The 22,626-nt window shown below is 32.7% G+C and overlaps 5 protein-coding genes and 1 long non-coding RNA gene across 6 annotated transcripts; 4 read left to right on the top strand and 2 right to left on the bottom strand.

The window, feature by feature from the left end:
* The first annotated feature begins 464 nt into the window (after positions 1-464).
* CHOp24 lies at positions 465-1,460 on the top strand. Its single transcript, XM_966821.4, has 3 exons — positions 465-687; positions 734-1,015; positions 1,201-1,460. Exons 1-3 carry the CDS (start codon positions 561-563, stop codon positions 1,389-1,391), a joined length of 600 nt encoding a protein of 199 aa, XP_971914.1. The 5' UTR covers positions 465-560; the 3' UTR covers positions 1,392-1,460.
* Positions 1,461-1,709: 249 nt separating this feature from the next.
* Positions 1,710-3,320, bottom strand: PIG-L (Phosphatidylinositol glycan anchor biosynthesis class L). Its single transcript, XM_008196583.3, has 3 exons — positions 2,829-3,320; positions 2,401-2,785; positions 1,710-2,030 (listed from the first exon to the last, which is right to left on the bottom strand). Exons 1-3 carry the CDS (start codon positions 3,145-3,147, stop codon positions 1,856-1,858), a joined length of 879 nt encoding a protein of 292 aa, XP_008194805.1. The 5' UTR covers positions 3,148-3,320; the 3' UTR covers positions 1,710-1,855.
* Positions 3,321-4,595: 1,275 nt separating this feature from the next.
* Snr1 (Snf5-related 1) lies at positions 4,596-8,123 on the top strand. Its single transcript, XM_966930.5, has 3 exons — positions 4,596-5,093; positions 5,141-5,448; positions 7,510-8,123. The coding sequence occupies exons 1-3, from the start codon at positions 4,822-4,824 to the stop codon at positions 8,043-8,045; spliced, it is 1,116 nt and encodes a 371-aa protein (XP_972023.1). The 5' UTR covers positions 4,596-4,821; the 3' UTR covers positions 8,046-8,123.
* A 2,095-nt stretch (positions 8,124-10,218) lies between these two features.
* sea (scheggia) lies at positions 10,219-14,257 on the bottom strand. Its single transcript, XM_966981.5, has 4 exons — positions 14,104-14,257; positions 13,568-13,723; positions 13,316-13,523; positions 10,219-11,049 (listed from the first exon to the last, which is right to left on the bottom strand). The coding sequence occupies exons 2-4, from the start codon at positions 13,671-13,673 to the stop codon at positions 10,422-10,424; spliced, it is 942 nt and encodes a 313-aa protein (XP_972074.1). The 5' UTR covers positions 13,674-13,723; positions 14,104-14,257; the 3' UTR covers positions 10,219-10,421.
* A 2,247-nt stretch (positions 14,258-16,504) lies between these two features.
* Positions 16,505-22,626, top strand: LOC660829 (neutral amino acid transporter 9). Its single transcript, XM_967032.4, has 10 exons — positions 16,505-16,736; positions 17,383-17,599; positions 17,659-17,761; positions 18,532-18,611; positions 18,700-19,025; positions 21,419-21,634; positions 21,686-21,882; positions 21,935-22,039; positions 22,094-22,350; positions 22,405-22,626. The coding sequence occupies exons 1-10, from the start codon at positions 16,706-16,708 to the stop codon at positions 22,577-22,579; spliced, it is 1,707 nt and encodes a 568-aa protein (XP_972125.2). The 5' UTR covers positions 16,505-16,705; the 3' UTR covers positions 22,580-22,626.
* LOC135267024 (uncharacterized) lies at positions 19,032-19,465 on the top strand. Its single transcript, XR_010335267.1, has 2 exons — positions 19,032-19,134; positions 19,179-19,465. It is a non-coding gene; the product is annotated as an uncharacterized LOC135267024 (long non-coding RNA).

Raw genomic sequence — 22,626 nt, 5'->3', positions numbered from 1 at the left:
GTGTTTGAGTTTAATAAACTAGACTGAAAATGACTGAGTTTAATTTTTTCCCGTTTTTTGTTTTGGAACTTGGAGTCCGGGGTTCGCACCCGGTCGGCATCCGTTTTTTTTTAAGGAAAATATAAATTGTTGGGGAGTTTTATTGGTAAAAAAAATGAATGGTATTTATTATTAATACTCGGAATATTATTTAATTAATAATGGATGGTATAATTAGTTGCTTGACTAAGTCACTTTTATGCAAGTTCTGTTTGAAACGAAACGTAGTATTGTCTTTATTTAGGTATTTATTACAATATAGGAAGTTTTTTTTGTAATCAATTGCCAACTTTACAGTTTACAATTTTCATTTTTTCATTAAACTTTCTACTAAAAAAATTTGGTTGCGACCTGACAGCGTGTACAACCGACTAAACTCATTTTGTGCCACAATTAATTAATAATTCTCCCTGATTTTGGAAAAAAATGGAAAAATCTTGTGAAATCGCCATGTTGGCAGCGTCTCCTTTTGACAGGAGAGGTTAGATACGTGGCCGATGAATTTAACTTAAATCTCAGAAATGTGTTCAAAAGTGATAATCTCCCTTCTGCTCCTGTACACATCCTCAACATCTGCCTATTTCATAACCGTGGACGCGCACGCCGAGGAATGTTTCTTCGACAAGGTGGAAGCTGGCACAAAAATGGGTACGTTGTAGTGCGGGGCCCTTGCCCAGCTAACCCCCTTTTGCAGGCTTGACTTTCGAGATAGCCGAAGGGGGCTTCCTGGACATTGATGTCCGGATCGTGGGCCCCGACGATAAGGTTATCTACCAGGGCGAAAGGGAGACTTCGGGGAAGTACACTTTTTCGGCGCACACTGCCGGCACTTACACGTACTGTTTTTCGAATAAGATGTCGACAATGACGCCCAAAGTGGTCATGTTTAATATGGCCATTGGTGAGGGCCCCAAGGCCGAGCACCAGGAGGGCGATTCCACGAATAAGTTGGAGGATATGATCCGGGAACTGAGCGGTGAGTGGGGGCCCAAGTAGGCCAGGAAAATAAGTATTCAAATATACATAAAATATATATTTTATCGTCTTGTATAGTACATAATTATTAATTCAACGTTTTTAAATAAATAAAATTCAAGTATATCCTTAAAATATATATTTTTAAGGCTTATTTAAATGTTCACAAATAATTTGCTGTTGTAGCATCGTTGACTGGGGTTAAGCAAGAACAGGAGTATATGCAAGTCAGGGACCGCATTCACAGGAGTATTAATGAAAACACAAATTCAAGAGTTGTGATGTGGTCATTTTTTGAGGCCCTAATTTTGGTCGCGATGACTCTTGGACAGGTTTATTATTTGAAGCGATTCTTCGAGGTACGGAGAGTCGTTTAAGTCACTTTTTGTTGTGAAATTTTGTAAATTAATATTTAATAAGAATTTTTAATAAAAAATGTCACAGAACACTTGGTTTTATTACACCCGACACACATTCCATTCCCAATCAGAGCGGGCTATGACTTCGAAATCAAGTTGGCAATGTCATAATTTCATAACCAATAATTGACTATGCCAACTTGATCTCAAAAAAGAGATTATACGTTGACAAGAAAAACGGAATAATTACAAAAAAGCGTAATTTCATAACATAGTAGGTGTAAAATGTTACTGAAACTTTGAATACACCTCTTATTGTAACAAAAAACAGCGAAATAGAAACATAATTTTATTAAAATTCATAAAAACTTACAAAGAAGCATAGACTTTGGCACAAAAACAACAAAAATCAAGAGGTAGGTTTGTATTTACAAGTTGATATATAAAAGTTGAAACTTTGTTTCGTCTAGAGTGATATAAATTTAGTCGTCTATTTCTAAATCTAATTCTATATCCGACAATTCCATTAACTGTAGCGAATTAATTAACATATACCTTGAGAAAAGCATATAGAGACGTCGAAACCAAACTAATTGGGACTGATGCTGTTTCATGGCCTTGTGGATTATAGCGCGGTCTGCAGAAGTCACTAAATACCTAAAACAATTGACAGTTGTGCTACAAGTTGCCCATGAATTATACTATTGGCAACACTCGGTTATTGTCTTTATGCAACGAGCGTAAGCGAGAAGCGTTTTCTTATTTTTTTGTTGGAACATTTTTATTTAAAACACGTTGCTATGGGAAGCGTGTAAAATATTATTAAAAGGAAGACTCAACAAAAAATTATTTTTAATTTGATACTTAATACTTAATAATTAAGTTATTAGGAATTGTAGAATAGTTCTGAAAAATTCACACGCATGCATATTTTTTTTACATTTAAGTTGGATAATCAGGGTTGCCAAATTAATTTAGTAGTCACCCGGTGCATGCCAACTTGATGCATCATTAAAAACGCCCTCACCTTATCCTGGACAAAAGAAACGAGACGGGAATATCCAACAGGAGCCAATACTTCCTCAACAAATTAACAGTCTCTAGAACATAAACAGAACATTCCTTGGGCAATTTTTTCTCAATGCTGAGATGAGCGATCGCGTAGTAAATACTGCAGTGATTGAGATGATAGCTAACTCCGTGTTTATCAAAGGTGACAAGCGTGTCAATGCTGTAGGTCTCCACGTGGTTTAAAATCAATTTAGCGACCAATTCAATCGGCCATTTGGCCCCCATTTGATCGGGCAAGTTCGTGTGGTTGCACACCGTGATACAGCTATCGTCAATGCCCAGCATGCGACACGATTTGTACAATTCCTGTTTGCGGGTTTTCCCCAGTCCGTAATTTTGCCCTGAAACGAGTGATTACGCCCGAAAAATGAGCGGGTCTCAAACCTGTCGAAAGACACATCAGGAACACTTTACATTGGTTCTGTTTGGTGAAGTTCAAAACAGTGGGGCCAAAAAACATGCATTCGTCGTCAGGATGTGCGATTACTAGTAAAACACGATGGGGGTTTTTTACGTCTTTTTTGAAGTGGATTATCTTCCAGCGAGAGATGGAAAGGTACAAAAACACGCATACTATGATGTACACGGACACGGCTACGATTAAATGCTCCACGGTTTCTTTCGTGTATTCCTGGACTCGAACGGTTAGATTCTTCCAAGAGGCTGAGACGAGGGACACCAACGATTCGAAACCTAGACTCATGCCAAGGCGCTGCTTGGCTCATCTCAGTCATGAAGTCACGCTCGAAATAGATTTACCGAGCATTTGCGGTATTTTTAGATTTTCTGGCGGAGAAATTGGCACAGGGCATAATTTTGAGGTTAGGTTGACGTCCCCATTTCTAGGGATTTTTATCTGTCACTAGCATTCCCAAGCGGGAATTCTGGTCACCAACAGAAAATCAACGACAGAAAAGACATTTCTAGAAACATTCACGTTTCTAGAATTTTACATTTTTAAATTAATACCACTAATAGTCTTCATAATTGTAAAACTAATGGTACTTTTCATTTTTTTATGTTCGTAAAAATAAAAAAGTTATGAGACCTCAAAGTCTCTCTAGGTGTGACGTCGGGCGGCACAATTGACTCAGCTGGTTAAAATTAACATGTTTCCAAAATTATTTCGCTGTTCCTCAATTTTTTCCATTTAGCTATTGCAGTCCTATATCTTTTATGAATGTTTAATGAACTATAACTAAATAAAATAAATAAAATTCAGAAATCTCACGTTATAAAACCGTTGGATATCAAAAAATGAGAACAAGACATCTTTAGAAAAACAAGAGAATCGTAATTTCATATCTTTGAAAACACTAGGTTTATAATTATAAACCACATCTACTTATTCATCGAACGTATCTTCAAAAGCATTAACAAATAAAGAAATTGTATTTCTGTAAATAACAAGTCGTTTGTAGAACACTTATTTTTTTACATATTTTTTTTTGTACAAAACATTCTGCAAGCATCGCTTGTTCTATAAATCATAAAAATTTCCATTAGTTAATGTTTTTAGTTTTTTTTAAATAAAATAATATTTTATTAATATAAATATTTCTCATTAATTAATATTTATTATTTATAAGAAATTGTAGAAAAAATCTGATAAAATTCGAAGGCTTACAGAAAGAAATAAAGCAAAAAAAATCACAAACGCTGATTTTTGTGTGATTATTTAAATGGATTATTATTGGTTATTAGTGATTCATTACAGTATCTCCTTAAACAAATTACTTCAATTATCACAAATAACACTTTCTTTCAATATTTATATCTTTTAAGTCAATAAAATTATCCGGAGATCTCAATACAATGCCGAAAGGAACAGTAGTGTGTAAATCGCCGTAAATGACCCAATACTTAACAGTTTTTGATTACGCAATAGATTAAATAACTCTTTGTAATCAAAAATCTTTTTCACTTTTTTATCAAAGTCCAACATAAAACACTTTATAATCACGAAAAAACGCAAAACCAAAGGCAACACTAGTATTTACCGGCATATAATTTTAAATTGACTCTCTCTAATGTAAAAAATTAACAGTACACACGCAGAATTGCTAAATAATCCATTAAATGAGCAATTACCAAAACTTGTTACTGTTTTCGGCAAGTACGACATGTCGTCACCAGAGGACGCCTAGTTAATGCATTTCTGGTGATTTCAGTTTTGTCAATTAGACTAGCCACCAAAAGTGTTTTTTTACGAATTGTTTGAATTAATTAACCCCAAGTACCATCTCGTGCAAAACCAAACGAAATAATGTGAATCGTGTCCTTGCTTTGTGTAATTTATGCCCGTATTTTCCATTTGAGTGCCCTGTTGACATTTGTTGGTGTCACCTAACCTCACAGTGTTAAAGGACGCGGCAAAATGGCCCTCCGAACATTCGGTGAAAAACCGATAACTTTCCAATTGGAGGAAAATGGGGAGTATTACTGTGTGGGCTCCGAGGTGGGGAACTACCTGCGCCTGTTCCGGGGTTCCCTCTACAAGAAATACCCCGGAATGTACCGCAGGTCAATCACAAACGAGGAACGCAAACGCCTCATCGAGCTGGGCTTGAGCCAGCACGTTCTGGCCAGCAGTGTCTCACTGCTTCGGGCCTCGGAAGTCGAGGATATCATTGAGGGAAATGACGAAAAGTTGGTTTGTTTTTTGGGGGTTTTGTTGTTATTTGTTGATTATTTAGGTATAAGGCTGTTTCGGTGCACACTTCGGACCCGCCGATGCCGAGGGAGAGTAAATCGAAGAAGTCGATGCAATGGGTGCCCTCACTCCCAAACTCCAGTCATTTGGACGCTGTGCCCCAAGCCACCCCGATTAATCGGAACAGAGTGGCGGCGAAGAAAGTTCGGACGTTTCCGTTATGTTTTGATGATACTGATCCAGAGCTGAATATGCAAAATGCGGCACAAGGGGAGTTGTTGGTCCCGATAAGGCTGGATATGGAAATTGAGGGGCAGAAGCTGAGAGACACTTTCACGTGGAATAAAAACGGTAATTTTTTGGGTTTTTCTAATCACAGTACGCTCTGCATTTGAAATAAAGTTGTAACTTTTACATTATTTATTCTTATCAACTTATTTTCGAATACTTATTAGCGCATTTTGATCTGAAATTTAATTCTTGAATAATTTTTAAACCTGCCACCAGTCATTTAAACTAATCAAGATTGCGTGATACGAGAAAAATATGTTGGCAATGACTGTAGTCTAGTAACTAAGGTTACATCTGTTATCTAAATTGACACCATATTGTTGATACTGGGTCCTGATTATTAACTACAAACTTGTAGTAAATGATAAATTTTTTGATAAAACGCATTTTTAAACACTTTTAATATGATTTATAACTTTTTTTGAGTTTAATTTAATTAAAACACGTCAAAAGATCATCTAAATATGTCGAAAATGACCTGAATTTGACACTCTTTAAAAACAGTTCCAATTAGATTAAAGTGTATGTTTTCTTTAAAGTGACTTTGCTTTTTTGTTGAAGCAAAACTTCATAAAAACGCTAAAAAATCATCTAAATATGTTGAGTAATAGCGTTATTTCCAGATTATTTTGCCTTTTTTTTATTAAACTTATCTTGTTTTTGAGTATGAGACTTACTTGTTCTTGAAAGTTTTGTCAAAAAATGACTAAATTAGGTCGAAATTGACGTTTTCTTCAGTAGTGATTTGGACACATTTCGTGAAAATGCACCGAAAAATCATCTAAATATGTCAAAACTTATGTCATTTTGACAATGTTTTCTCTTTTTTGAAAACTTTTTTTTTATTAAATACCCCGAAAAATATCTAAATATATCGAAAGTTACGGTTGGTTCGACATTATTTTAGTTTTTGTCGTTAGATTTATTTTTTTTAGCGAGAAACTGACTTTTTTGTAAAATTTTGTCAAAAATAAGCAAATTGAGATAAAATTGACGTCCTAGTTTTAAGAATTTCTGGTAGGTTTATTTGTTTTGGAGCCAGGAACTGCAAAGTTTCGTGACAGAATTAATCAAATGTAATGTTTTTTTTAACAGCTTAATTTCTTAAAATAATCTAGCTTTGTTTTTATACGAAATTGCATTAAAATGCGCCGAAAAATTTACTTTCATATTTTTCTTGCCTTTTTCATTAAGTAAGTAAGTAAGTTTTTGAGCGAAAATCTCCATTGTTTTGAAGAATTTTGTCAAAAAGCCAATTTAAATAAAAATTGAGGTGCTTTTTCAGTCTATTTAATATATTATTATTTATTAATTATTCTAACCAACTGTATTTCTGTTGAAAAATGTACTAAACACGCTCAAAAATGTAAAATAATTGAGTTTTAAGTTTAAAATGGTGATAAAACTCCCAAAAAATGCAAAATTATCACCATTTTTGACGCAGGTTAGTGACTTTTCGGCTTATTTTTGAGAAATTTAATAATAATAAAAGTGTTTTATTCTCCCATTTTTGTTATTTGATAATTGTAGAGTGGGCCCAAGTCCCAAACCTTTGTTTTTATCTATAGCCGACCTAATTTAAAGTTTAGACCAAGTAAATACCAACTCAAGAAAAAAAAAACTTTTTTTTTTTTTCAGAAGTTTCGTTTTTTCTTCTGTCTTTTTGTTTTTTAGTTCGAACATGTATTTGACTGTCATCCTTCATCATCAACAGAGTATTTTTTTTAATTACACAATATTTTGTGCATTGTTGTTAGTTTCGTAGTTTTTTTATTTTTATTATTTTTATATTTGTTGAAATCGGGATATTAGAAATTATATTTAGGGTTTCAATTACCAACTGTTAAACTTTTATAAAAAAAATTTAACAAGACGAAAATACAAAACAACCGTTGGGTATTTTTGAGAGACGATTTTTTAAAATAAAAAAAATAAAAAAAAATTGTATAAAAAATAATGTTTGGTGCTTTTGAGCGACTAGTTTTTGGTTTTTTTTTCAATATCAAAAAAATCAGCAAACGTAACTTTAGTCACTTATATAGTTATTGACAACGTATATCTCGCAACTCGATTCAGTTTATGCAAATTATTAGCATTAACAAAAATCATATCACAATTTAGAGAGTCTCATCACCCCCGAACAATTCGCCGAAGTCCTCTGCGACGACCTAGACCTCAACCCCCTGACCTTCGTCCCCGCCATAGCGCAAGCAATCCGCCAACAATTAGACGCATTCCCGGCCGAACCTTCAGGAATAATCGAGGAAGGTTCGGACCAACGTGTCATCATCAAACTGAACATACACGTGGGTAACACCTCGTTAGTCGACCAAGTCGAATGGGACATGTCCGAGAAACAAAACAATCCGGAAGAATTCGCATTGACTCTTTGCTCGGAATTGGGTCTGGGTGGGGAATTTGTCACAGCGATTGCGTATTCGATCAGAGGACAACTGTCCTGGCACCAGAGGACCTACGCCTACAGCGAGGCCCCCTTGCCCACGGTGGAGGTGCCCTTCAGGACGCCCAGCGAGAGCGACCAGTGGGCCCCCTTTCTGGAAACGCTCACCGACGCCGAAATGGAGAAGAAGATCAGGGATCAGGACAGGAATACGAGGAGGATTCGGCGGCTGGCGAATACGACTCCAGGGTGGTGAACAAGGTTGGTTTTAAGTATTTACCAAAAAAAATATATGAATTTTATCTTGAGTGATTAATAAATGGATGGAAATGGAGACGGTTTCAATGTGTATTTTGTGTAAAAATATCGCTAAATAATCCTTTATTCCGGATCCTTTGTATCACGTTTTTTCCTCCATTTCCCTCCGGAAATACGTCCACTGCTACATCACCAATTTATTTTTTCCGGTGCAGTGTAAGAACGTTTCAAATAATTTTTTTATTTTTGAAAATAATTATTTTATGCATCTGGGGAATTTGAATTTGTCACTTAAATTTGGTTTGCGGCGTTCACTAAATTACGAAATGCGGTGAAATTTTGAAATAACCTAAGGCTTAATCTAATTGATTAAGAAATTTTTATTTTATCTGTTGGAAATTGGTCTCAAAGTTTGTAAATAATTTTTTCTATTCTTAAACATTGTAACTTGATTATGTGCTTTGATCTGGAGAATCTGAATCTGTCATGTAAAATTAGCTCGGCCCACTAGATTCAGAGATATGGTGAAATAATTAAATCGTCTAAAGCAAACTTCCGCTAAGTTGGAAAATGGCTTCTAAATTCTTATATACATTTCTGTATTATAATTATTAGAAGCTATCCTATGCAAATTGATCTGGGGAATGCGAATTTGTCACTAAAATTCAACTCCGCTCACTAGATTCGGAGATATGGTCAAATAATTAAATAGTCTAAAACAATCTTCAAAAATCCTGGAAAATGATCTCAGAATTTGTACTTAAATTTTTCTGTTGGTAAAAATTACAGCGTTTTTATGTAATTTGATCTGGGGAATCAAAATCTCTAAATTAAATTTAGCTTCGCCGCCTATATTCAGAATTGTGAGTAAAATATTGGAATAGCCTAAAGTAAATTTTTGAAATGTTGGAAATTGGTCTCAAAGTTTGTAAATAATTTTTCTATTCTTAAACATTGTAACTTGATTATGTGCTTTGATCTGGAGAATCTGAATCTGTCATTTAAAATTAGCTCGGCCCACTAGATTCAAAGATATGGTGAAATAATTAAATCGTCTAAAGCAAACTTCCGCTAAGTTGGAAAATGGCTTCTAAATTCTTATATACATTTCTGTATTATAATTATTAGAAGCTATCTTATGCAAGTTGATCTGGGGAATGCGAATTTGTCACTAAAATTCAACTCCGCTTACTAGATTCGGAGATATGGTCAAATAATTAAATAGTCTAAAACAGTCTTAAAAAATCCTGGAAAATGATGTCAGAATTTGTACTTAAATTTTTCTGTTGGTAAAAATTACAGCGTTTTTATGTAATTTGATCTGGGGAATCAAAATCTCTAAATTAAATTTAGCTTCGCCTCCTATATTCAGAATTGTGAGTAAAATATTGGAATAGCCTAAAGTAAATTTTTGAAATGTTGGAAATTGGTCTCAAAGTTTGTAAATAATTTTTCTATTCTTAAACATTGTAACTTGATTATGTGCTTTGATCTGGAGAATCTGAATCTGTCATTTAAAATTAGCTCGGCCCACTAGATTCAGAGATATGGTGAAATAATTAAATAGTCTAAAGCAAATTTTTGCTAAGTTGGAAAATGGCTTCTAAATTCTTATATACATTTCTGTATTATAATTATTAGAAGCTATCTTATGCAAGTTGATCTGGGGAATGCGAATTTGTCACCAAAATTTAACTCCGCCCACTAGATTCAGAGATATGGTCAAATAATTAAATAGTCTAAAACAATCTTAAAAATCCTGGAAAATGATCTCAGAATTTGTACTTAAATTTTTCTGTTGGTAAAAATTACAGCGTTCTTATGTAATTTGATCTGGGGAATCAAAATCTCTCATTTAAATTTAGCTCCGCCTCCTAGATTCTGAAATACTGGAAAAACCTCAAAGTTTGTAAATTAATTTTCATATTCTTAAAAAAAAAAATTAAGTGCTCTGATCTCGAGAATCTGAATCTGTCACTTAAATTTAGTTACGCCCACTAGATTCAGTCCACTAGATTTTAAAAAATTCTGGAAAAAATTAATTTAAAAAATAAAAATTTATACTTACTTGTTTCTGTTTGAAATAAAAAATCTTTTGCCCATCATTAGGGTTGATATACGAGTTACGAAAGTTTCATTGGGTGTAAGGATTTTGAAACATTCGAAACAAGTTTTAAAACATATCGCTTATAATAAAAATTTCATACAAATAGCATTTTATGGCAAAACTTAACAATGACAACCACAAACATTGAACAAGCATCAGGAATGTACTTCAAATAAATTAGACAAAAAAAATAATTTACGTCCCCTCTCCCGCCCCCCTTATAAAACCATCATTAAAATACATCTCAAATCCATCTCGTCCTAAAAATCAAGGCCACACTTTATGGAAAATATCCATAATACTATCATAAATCATAAACGTGATCGCAACATCCAAGCAAACTCGGCTCAGCCTCGGCACCGTCCCTTTATAGAAGGCAAACGGCCCTTCATTCTTCCAAATCTTCAAAAAACAATCGACTGTATTTTTGTACAAATGCGCCTCCAAGCCCTGCATTCGCGTCTTGACGACGTCGATCGGCGTGTTCCCGAACACGGAACACGCGCCCGCCAGGGCCCCGAAGGCGCCCACGGCCGCCTTGGGGACTTTTTTGTCGGGGTCGCCGCCCTTGTACAGGTCCTTGCACGTTTCCATGACGAAGAACCGGATGGCTTGATTCGAGCCCTGTTTCATGATGGTGGGCACCAGGCCCTTGTAGATGCCGCCGATGCCCTGCTCGCGGATGATCATCGAGACGCCGTGGAAGAAGCCGCGGAAGCGGGGCTTGGCGCTGCGTTGGTCGTTGATGAACTTCACTTTGATGGTTTCCATCGGCGTCACGGCCAGAATTGCCTCGCAGACGCCGGCGCCGAGACCGCACAGGAGACGACCGGAGGGCGAGAGGGCGCCTTTTTCGTCCACGGCGAGTTTTTTCAAATTTTCGAACGTTCCAAATCTGCGAAAAGGTGTGTCAACTTATACAGGGTGAAACTTTTCAACTTCTAATGTAGCTAGAGTTTAAAATTTTCTATACGATTCAAATCGACCATTCGAGTTCAACTAAATTATTTTCCGGAACTAGAAAAAATCGGCGCTAAGTTTGAAATTTTAAATAGTTACCACACATTTTTATTGCATATTTGAATTCACCTTCTCAAGCTGAGTAAAATTTACCCAAGTTGTTGGTACTTATCTGTCATTGACATATGTCAATTTTTTGGTTAAAATTTTCACTTGCAAGGGTTTATCTATGATGTCACAGCCCTTGAACCGTTTACGATAAGTGAATATTTTTTTGCATTCGATAACCGAAAGTTTGAAGAGTCTTCTAGAATTTTTAAAATTGTGAACTGTCAAAATTCATGGCTAGTATGATTTTTTTTCAAAATGGTTATCAAAAAACTGCTATTAGTCAGTTTTTTCAAATGGAGTGACGCTATTTTCTTAACGGCAATCGAAAAAACATCGATATTTATGGTGATTTTTATCAATACATCTTATATCTATCTTTTACAGTTTTTGAAAAAAATCACAAAAAAACTAATTTTACTTGGTAATTTTCATAGGTAATCAAGAAGCCCTTGCAAAATGGTCAAAAATTGTCAAACTTGAACATTTTATTTACTTTTTAGATGATTTGTTATCGAATAAGCAGTAAAATAATAATATTTAATTATAGTTTATTACAACTTAGTGAATTATGTAAAGTAACTAAGTCAGTCTACCATCGAATTTTGAACTTCTTCAATGAAAATGGTGAACAAATAGGACATTTTTTTAAATTAATTGCACAATTTTTAATTACACCCTGTAGATGACCTTCTGTATGTTACTGTATTTTTTATGTGATTTGAACATTAAGTTGTTTCGTAAAAAAATTAAAACGATTGAATTTTTCAACTCGCTAAATATCATGAGATCGAAAATTTACTGAATTAGAGCAAGCCTTGAAAGTGAAGTGTAACCTTAGCTACATCTATGCAGTGTAAAACCATAAGCTAAAATGTGCCTAAAGTTACGCAGGCATAGCTTGCTCTAATTCAGAATATTTTCGATCTCATGGAATTTAAGATAAAATAATGGGATGTATGAAAAAAGTCAAGTAAATGTTTCGACTTGTAATAGTTAAAGACAGATAGACGTAATTTATATTTAGTCAGAAAAAAGACATAAAACTACTAAAAGCTGTTATACTGTGAAATAATGGTTATTATATTTTATTTATTTTTTTATATTGTGAAGATTCAGTGATATCATATTTTTGTAAAATTGTTGATACACAAATTACCGCCGAAATTTACATATTTATTCTGATTACTTTTAACATCTGTTTACCCATGATAAAGCTAATGTTGACTCTGTAATACAAGTAATTAATAATCTAAAAATGTTTATTTTCTTATCTAGACAGAAGAAGCGAAGGGTAAATATTTGCTTGTGTAAGTTCTGTTTTAATTTGCTAACCAAGTGCAGCATTGTTTTAGATTTTGTCTAGCTATTTTTTATTTTGACCCATTTTATTATTTTTAAGATGGTTTTTTCATCACTCAAAATTTTACTTTTGACTTATTGACTCTTTTTTATTCAAAATAAAATAACTTTCGCCGAATTTTTAAAATGCAAACAAACCGAAATCAAGTGTTAATAACATAAAATAGATAATATGACATAATTTGGCAACTATAAATAAAACATTTTCGATGATAAGAAAAATTGATAAGTTGAACGATATGAATGAATAGTTGGCATCACTTAACAAAAAAAAAACTGATATGACTTATAAGTTAAAAAAGGTAAATACATCAATCGTTACCAGGGCAACCGCGATAAACAAAACACAGATTTATAGATAGATATTCAAAATAATCTCATTATTAACGTTGCTTTTGCACAAATTAATACTGTTTCAAAATCTCTTATTATTGTCTTGCCTCATAAATGATAATCGAGCGTAAATAATGTAGAAATAGTAAACAAATCTTATTTTTAACTTTACTATTTTTAATAATAGTTTTCGGACGTCGGCATGGAGAAAAACACACTTTATTTATTTACTTTAAATTTTTTTCTAGCAATAAATAGACGTGGAGAGTGCTCTGGAAATTTGATTGCAAATGTCAGTTACCCGGGAAACTGACACTTGTCACTTGATTAAACACAACAATTTTGGCAAAAAATTACCGCCCTCTTGCCCACGTTTTAATTTATCAAAAAATGAATACCTGACTGCACTTTTGGGTATGGATCCATAAATGAGCACACTCAAGCCGCGATAAAGTCCGAAAAATCCGTGATTTTTCACCGTCTTCTTAACACAGTCCACAATCCCATCGTACTGTTTTCGCCCCCCTTTCTCATCCAATTGCAGCTGTGTCTTGACGTACTCTGTCGGGAACGTGATACAAATCTCGATACCTCCAGTGAGCCCCCCTACAAAAAAATTCAAAAACCGGTTTTTCCCCCAAATGAATTACCTGCAACGATGCCCTTCAGGCCGATGTTCCCCGAGGCGGGGGCTGCCGCCGCCGTGTCCCTCATCCACGGCCTGGGAAAGGGGTTGCGAAAATCCGGTCGATTCATCTTGTTGAGATTCTTTCGCGTAAATAAAGTGACAGAGAAGACGGCGCGACCTTAAAAGGGGCACAGAGGTTGTTGGTACATTAAATGACCTCATGCCGTTATCACTTATTATCAATCGGATGAGTGACTGGTTGTGCATCAATTGTTCGGTTTGAATTGCGCGCCAGTGACGTGGACCACGTGAGGATCGATACCAACATGACGGCGTGGAAAAGTTTCATGTTTTTCACGATTTTGCAATCACGCAGCGATTTACACGATTTTTACCAATGATTTTGAGGCGATTTGAAATAATTGAGGGATGTTTCATTGATGGTTTTGTTTAATTTTGGACCAATTGCAATTTTTGGGACTGAATTAAAATTGTAGCCGAATGATTGATCGCGAATTTGATCTTATCAGGGTGTGATTAAACTGATAATGTGCTCACCTTGGGAATTGTTGTAGGAATGTGAAATCACAGAAAAACAAACATTTTTGTAAACATGACTGGTCAGTTGTCAAAACTGCACTTGACAGAGGTTTGTTGACGTTTGGGCAAGGTTTTGTAATTAAGGAAGGGGCAATGTCTTTTTTTATTGCTAATTAATGAGGTGAAATTTTCCATTGATTTCGTCACATACTGGGTGTGGGCTATTTCCACATTTTTTAGTGGTGGAAAAATTCAATTTGGTTCCCAAGTTGGTCACGAATAATTTATAAAAAAAGAGTCAAATAATAAAATTTCAAACATATTATTTAATTAGAATAAGTTTTTTTCCCTCAATTTACACTAATTTATCAATTAGAAAGAAAAAAAAGTCTAAATATAAATTCAAATGATCGCGTGGTTGTTGCGATGATCATTTGTTTATAAAAACTTTATCTTTATTGAAACTTTAGTGTAGTTAATTGCTAGATTTAAATTAAACTTCAACGATATACTTTATTATGTGCTATTAGAAATATTTGAGTGGCTTAATTTCTATTTGATGTACATATCTGATGCTGAAAAAACTAGAAAATGGCATATTTTTAGCCATATTTTTATTCGTTAATTAAACAATTAATTTATTACAAATCTGGATAAGTGAGACAATAGGTACATTTCTGTTATCCTAGGTTAGTTATTACGTATTTAAGATTAACTTTGTGAGATAAGAAACACAATAATGCGGATATCAAAAAAAAAAGATAAGAAATATGTTTTTTTAAAAATTTTTAGTTGCAATATTTATTTGTTTAAAGGGTGCTATAAGTATTTTTTCAAGTAATAATCACATAGAGTTCACTTTTTTTCTACAGTTCTTTAAAATTAAAACTAATTTATTACCGTACATCAAGTCGCTGCATAAAAATACTATTTCTTATACATATTTTATATTTTTATATATTTTATGCAAAAAATACATAAATCATTGTTGCTAACACCAGAAATAATTAATAATAATTAAAAAATTAACAATGAAATAAAAATAATAAAAATATATACAGGGTTGCTATCTAGGTCGCTAATAAAGTAACTCCAGCTAAATATTCTTTTTAATAATTTTTTTCATTTTTAGTGTTGTTTTAACAATTATTATTATTAACTTTACTTATTTTTTGATCAAAGATCAGGCGGAAAAAAGCCATTAAAAAAATCAAGTTAGCCTTGTATCCCCAGAACAAATATAGATAGAAATTTTATGAACATCTGAGACGGAAGAATTTAAATACTTTTATTTTGAGAATAGTTTTTATAATATTAACTGTATTTTTACTTTTTTGAGACCATGATTAAGAGTTAAATAAATTTGGATTTTGGGCAAAATATATTTTTAGAATGAAACACTAGCTTCAAAAGGGTAAGGTAGAGAATTGAATTTTTTTTCAACTGAAAAGTTTTTCAAAATGAATATACAGATGCATAGAAAAAAATCATGAGTATAAAAAAATTATAAAGTATTTATATTATTATATAAAGTATTTATATTATATATGTATAATTTATAATTTATACGCAATAATTTATTTTATTGTATAAAGTATTGGATTTTTTATTAATAATGCATCGCTATTAAAATATATGCAACCAGTAATTTACTTTTTATCACAATTATTTGATACAAGGTTTATTCAAATTACGAGACGAATTCACATTAGTGTAAATGCAGAAATATTGAAACAAAGAAATTAATGGTTTTTGCAAAGTTTTCTTATTTTGTACACCCCTTGAAAAGTGGCGGTCTTTTCAAATACTAATCACAAAAAAAACATACCTAAATTTTATTAATTATTTTCTGACCTATGTGCTCTATTAATTTTTTGTTTTTCTCTATCTATTAATTTTTTCTCACATTATTACGGTTGCCACCCGACCATTTTACTCCAATTCTCTTATCAAGAAAAACCTAAAATAAGTAAATTAAGAGCACAATTACGTAATCACGTTTTAATCAAACGAGAAAATTGTGACACGAGCATTAAGTATTTTTATGACGTTCCCATAATTCAATTAATTAAATTAAATATTATTATTATTGTCTTGCGAAAGTTGGTAAATTAATTTTGTTTTTCGAATTTGTCATTGCAGGGATGCGTAAATAATTTATGAAAAAAAAAACAACTGAACTTTTAACTTTGTCGATAACGGTTTGCAAAAAATTGTCGTTCAATTTTTTTTTCAAAATCACATACTAAGAATTTCTAAAATTAGTTTGTTATCTCAAGGCCGTTGTTAAAAATAATTTGGAAAAACTCATATTCTGCGGAAATAAGTCTCAAGAACGTGCTCACCCTGACGATAAATCTGAAAAAAAAAATCACAAAATAACAAACCTTCTCTTATCAAAGTTTGTTCTTATCACGATGCATATTAAACGAAGCCAGAAAGTGGTCAGTGTTAGTGGCACGCAGAACGTTCTTCGTTATCTCACGAATTTTCGAAGATAAGTCGTCGTTTCGAAACAATCGACCAAACACCTCTTGTGTAATTATGAATGGAACTTTTACTTGCAAAATTGTTAGTGCGGTTTTTGTAAAACAGTTCGTCAAGATTTTCATGTTGTTTTATGTTGTTTTATTCTGACGTCATGATGAGAGGTAAGTTGGAGAATTTTATACTAGTTTTGGATTTCACCACAGGGAAACCAAAATATTTTTATTTTTTGCACCAATCATTTATTGTAATTTTTAATGTTGTATAACTTGATTTCTTCTAAATGTATTTTTTCTAAATTTCAAAAACTATCTTCCACAAATATAATTTTTTTTAAATAGCAAAAATATAACTACTTTTAGCAGACTCACATTGTATATTTTTTATACTTTTTTCAATAAAAACAGATTTTTTAGTTGTGTTTCATTTTAATTAGAAAAAATATAAATCGACACTCTGGTAATAATTAGTTCGGATTATAGAGGTTTTACTGTATAAAAACAATTACATAATTCAAAATTATCAAAAGCTAATGTTTATTAAGTTAAAAATTTTTAACAAAATTAACAAAACCATTGTATACTAGAGTGGCTCCTGGCGGCCCGTCACTTTCAAAAACAGTAACAATTAAGTATTAATCGTGTTTATTGACAAGTTATTTTTTTACATAACTATTTTGTTAGACTTTAAGAAAAAAAATTGTAAAGTACATTTTTCATATAAAAAAATTAGAAAAAACACAGTCATTACGTTGGTTTCCCTGTGGGCTTTTCTCACAAATCCACACCGAATTTACCAAATTTTTGTCAGATTTAATCCGAAATTACAAACTATTACTCCAACGAAAATCCGACATGGACTCTGAAACCGAATCCCAGCCTTTGATGAGCTCGTGTTCAAGTCAAAGTTTCGGAAGTACTAACGAATGTGGCTTTAAAAATGACTCTGACACTGATACTGAGGCTGATAGAGCCACGAAAATACAAGCAGCCACAATTCCACCTATTCTGATCCAAAAACAAAACAGGTCGGTTTGAAAATTTGACAAAAATTTGAGTAATTCGAACAATTTTTTTTTATTTTTAGACAATTTTTGTATAAGTCGAGCTACGAACATCCAGATTTTGAGGTGTATTCGAACGATGGTGACGACTACAAGACCGATATTTTAACCGGGGAGAAGTCTCTAGTAAGTAATAGTATTAATAATGAAATAAAAATAAAAAAAATCGGAAAAATTTTGGTTAAAAAGTTTATTACATTTTGACAATTTTAGCAAAACAGCTTATTATAAATCTGTTTTTTTTTTCAATTGCTTGTACAAGGTGTGTTAAAATGATTCTCATAAAGCTATCTTTGGAATTGATTTACTGTAAAAAATTGTACCGTTCTACTTAAATAAAACAGTCATTAATGAAATCCACATAGTGTGAATTAATTCCGTTCAAAAGTTTCGTTAAAAAGCAATTAAAATATTATACTGTGCAAGAAAACATTTTTATTATCAAAGCTTATTTCCGAATTGTAGACTTACTAATAAGTGGAGAATAGCAATATATTTGATGTCTGATTGCCTGTCAGTATTTCTATACAGCGGCGTTTCCGATTTCAGCGACTAGATGACAATCATTTTTACGCAACTTGTATATTGTTAATTTTTGGAAAACTACCTTAAATTTAAATTTTAAGGACAAAAGTTTAAAAGTAGAGTCAATTCAAATAAAAATGGATACATTTCAGGGTCATTTTATTAGTTAATAGACGAAATTCCAAAAAATAAAATTTTGTGACTGAAAATAACAAAAAAAATGTTTGGAGCCTTATAATAATGTTGAGTTGAATAAATGTTTTAGAATGTGCCTTATTATAAGGATTATTAAAACAAAAACATAATAATACTTAATAATAACACACTATATTTTTTCTATCGTTGTTGAGATTGCATTTTCGCCTTTCCAGAGCGGCAAAAACGGCGCTCCGGTCAACTACGACTACCGCGACCCGGAATTACCGGAAACCAACAGTTCTCTCGTCACTATGTGAGTTATCTCTCTGTTATCAAAAACCAGTGGCGTACCACAACATAGCCTCTGACCCCGGCACTAAGTGCAAAGTTTCTCTTCACAGATTCGCAATTTGGAACACCACAGTGGGCACCTCTCTCTTGTCAATGTCCTGGGGCATTGAAAAAACCGGACTTTTTCCCGCAATTTTCATAAACATCGCCATTGCCGCCATTTGCTTGTACACAACCTATACTATACTGAAAGTTAACGAAAAGCATGGCGTGATTGGCCAAAATGGCGAAGTTTGTGACTTGTGTCGCGCTCTGATTGGCCGATGGGCGGAGATTTTAGCCAAGGTGTTCTCGCTCGTGGTTCTGATTGGGGCAAATATTGTTTATTGGATTTTAATGTCGAATTTTTTCTATCACTCCGTCCAATTTTTTTACGGTAAGTTGCTAATCAATAATCATTTTGTCATAAACATCTAGGTTTTTTGTCCTTGAAAAGGGTCAAAACACGATAAATGTCAAAAAATGTCACATTTTGAGGAAATTCGGTGAGAAAATATCTATAAGATCCTCATTTTACCTGACGTTTTAGAAAAAAAATTAAAACGGATTCAGAATCCTTGAATAATTATGCTTATGAAAAGCTAAATTATCTGGTTTTTGAACTGTCTAATTTCAACAAAAAAATTAAAAGCACTAGATACAACTAAACTTTATCTTTACGAACCAAACTTTGGCCGATACCTCAAAAACTGTTAGCCGTAGATGAAAAATAAGGACAGTTTTGGAATCCTCAGACTATTTTACGTAAGAAAAACTTACTTTACAGATGGTTTGACTCTCCAGATTACCAAAAATAATTAAATAAAATATTCAGAAGTGTTTGTTTTTTTAACAAACTACATTTTAATCAGTTCTTCAAACTTTGACCGATATCTCAAAAAGTGTTGCCTCTAGATGAAGAATAAAGACAGATTTCGGAATCCTCAAACTTTTTTACGTAAGAAAAACTTACTTTACAGATGGTGTGATTCTCCAGAATACATAAATAAATTAATTAAATGTTCAAAAGTAACAAACTACATTTTAATTAAACTTTGACTGATATCTCAAAAACTATTATCTCTAGGTGAAAAATAAGGACAGTTTTGGAATCCTCAGACTATTTTACGTAAGAAACACTTACTTTACAGATGGTGTGATTCTCCAGAATACCATAAATAAATAAATTAAATGTTCAGAAGTAACAAACTACATTTTAATAAGTTCTTTAAACTTTGACCGATATCTCAAAAACTATTGCCTCTAGATGAAAAATAAAGACATTTTTGGAATCCTCAGACTTTTTTACGTCAGAAAAACTTACTTTACAGATGGTGTGATTCTCCAGAATACCATAAATAAATTAATTAAATGTTCAGAAGTAACAAACTACATTTTAATAAGTTCTTTAAACTTTGACCGATATCTCAAAAACTATTGTCTCTAGATGAAAAATAAGGACAGTTACGGAATCCTCAGACTTTTTTACGTCAGAAAAACTTATTTTACAGATGGTTTACTCTCCAGATTACCATAAATAAATAAATTAAATGTTCAGAAGTAACAAACTACATTTTAATAAGTTCTTTAAACTTTGACCGATATCTCAAAAACTATTGTCTCTAGATGAAAAATAAGGACAGTTACGGAATCCTCAGACTTTTTTACGTCAGAAAAACTTATTTTACAGATGGTTTACTCTCCAGATTACCATAAATAAATAAATTAAATGTTCAGAAGTAACAAACTACATTTTAATAAGTTCTTTAAACTTTGACCGATATCTCAAAAACTATTGTCTCTAGATGAAAAATAAAGACATTTTTGGAATCCTCAGACTATTTTACGTAAGGAAAACTTACTTTACAGATGGTGTGATTCTCCAGAATACCATAAATAAATAAATTAAATGTTCAGAAGTAACAAACTACATTTTAATAAGTTCTTTAAACTTTGACCGATATCTCAAAAACTATTGTCTCTAGATGAAAAATAAGGACAGTTACGGAATCCTCAGACTTTTTTACGTCAGAAAAACTTATTTTACAGATAGTTTACTCTCCAGATTACCATAAATAAATAAATTAAATGTTCAGAAGTAACAAACTACATTTTAATAAGTTCTTTAAACTTTGACCGATATCTCAAAAACTATTGTCTCTAGATGAAAAATAAGGACAGTTACGGAATCCTCAGACTTTTTTACGTCAGAAAAACTTATTTTACAGATGGTTTACTCTCCAGATTACCATAAATAAATAAATTAAATGTTCAGAAGTAACAAACTACATTTTAATAAGTTCTTTAAACTTTGACCGATATCTCAAAAACTATTGTCTCTAGATGAAAAATAAAGACATTTTTGGAATCCTCAGACTATTTTACGTAAGGAAAACTTACTTTACAGATGGTGTGATTCTCCAGAATACCATAAATAAATAAATTAAATGTTCAGAAGTAACAAACTACATTTTAATAAGTTCTTTAAACTTTGACCGATATCTCAAAAACTATTGTCTCTAGATGAAAAATAAGGACAGTTACGGAATCCTCAGACTCGTACGTAAGAAAAACCTACTTTACAGATTGTATGATTCTCCATAATACCAAAAATAATTAAATTAAATGTTCAGAAGTGTTTATTTTTAACCAAACACAAAATGATAGATTTTCGCTTTGACTATCATGGAAATTCAATTCAATTAATTTAAAACATGAATTTTTGAAACTTTATCAAGGTCAAAAAGCCGCAATCACTCTCAAACCCACATTAATTTCTGTCGTAAAAAGGAATTTTGCTACATTTGGACGACACTCCCGTCTCGAATGTCACAGTTTTGTGTCCCAAAAACGAAACAATCGTCCAAATCGCCACCAGTACGCCGACCAACCAATTCGCCCGAATCTGGGACTTGTATTCGACCGTACCTGTGATATTAGGCTTGATTATGTTTCCGATGTTGAACTGGAAGAGCCCAACTTTTTTCACAAAATTCAATAGTTTAGGTACGTTTTTGCCTGTTTGGAGTGGCAGCATTGCCAAAAGGCTGGTTTTAGGGACTTTCAGCGTTTTGTATTTAATTGTTTTCGTTGCAACCAAAGCGGGGATTTGGGGGATTAACATGCCAGACTGGGAGATTGAATTTTACATGAAACCGACTTTCTGTGCCCTCAGCGGAATGTTATCTTTGAGTTATTTCATTCACAACATTATCATTTCGATTATGAGGAACAACAAACACCAAGAACACAACGTATGTTGTTTTTTTAGTAACTAATTTTTAGTGGTTTTTATTAAAATTCTAGGGACGTGATTTGACAATTGCGTTCGGTTTGGTGACTTTCACTTATTTATTTATCGGAGTTGTTTTCTATGTTTGTTTTCCGTTACCGAAGTTCTGTATAGAGGATGTGAGTACGCATTATTACCAACCGAAATAGTAGTGGTACCAACTTTAATTTCAGAATATCTTAAATAATTTTAACAAATACGACGTTTTGACAATTATAGCTAGGATTTTGTTACTGTTTCAACTGTTTACTGTGTTTCCCCTGATTTCGTACATGTTGCGTAACGACGTGTTTGCCAACATTAACATGATTTTCAAAAATTACCGATTTGGGGAATTTACCTATCCGAGGGTTATGACACTTAATTTGGCCATTTTGGCAATTTGTATTTTATTTGCGTGTTTTCTTCCAAGAATAGGGACTTTAATCAGGTAAGAAAGTTAATTTGGTTACCATTTTGGTTATTGATTAAAGTATACTTGTAGATATACAGGGGCTTTAAGTGGTTTAGTCTACATTTTTATGTTGCCAAGTTTGTTAAAAATCGCCAGTTTGAAGAAGGAAGGAAGACTGACGACTCCGAAACTAATCTTCCATGCCGCTGTTATGATTCTCGGCAGTTTTAATCTTCTCTTACAATTCTTTATAAGTGATAAATAATTTTTTATTGTTGTTATGACTGATTCTAATAAAATATTTTTACAAAA

This window comes from Tribolium castaneum, chromosome 8 (assembly GCF_031307605.1).
Source record: "Tribolium castaneum strain GA2 chromosome 8, icTriCast1.1, whole genome shotgun sequence".
NCBI classification, from domain to species: Eukaryota; Metazoa; Arthropoda; class Insecta; order Coleoptera; family Tenebrionidae; genus Tribolium; species Tribolium castaneum.
This window is presented reverse-complemented; position numbering and strand designations above follow the sequence as displayed.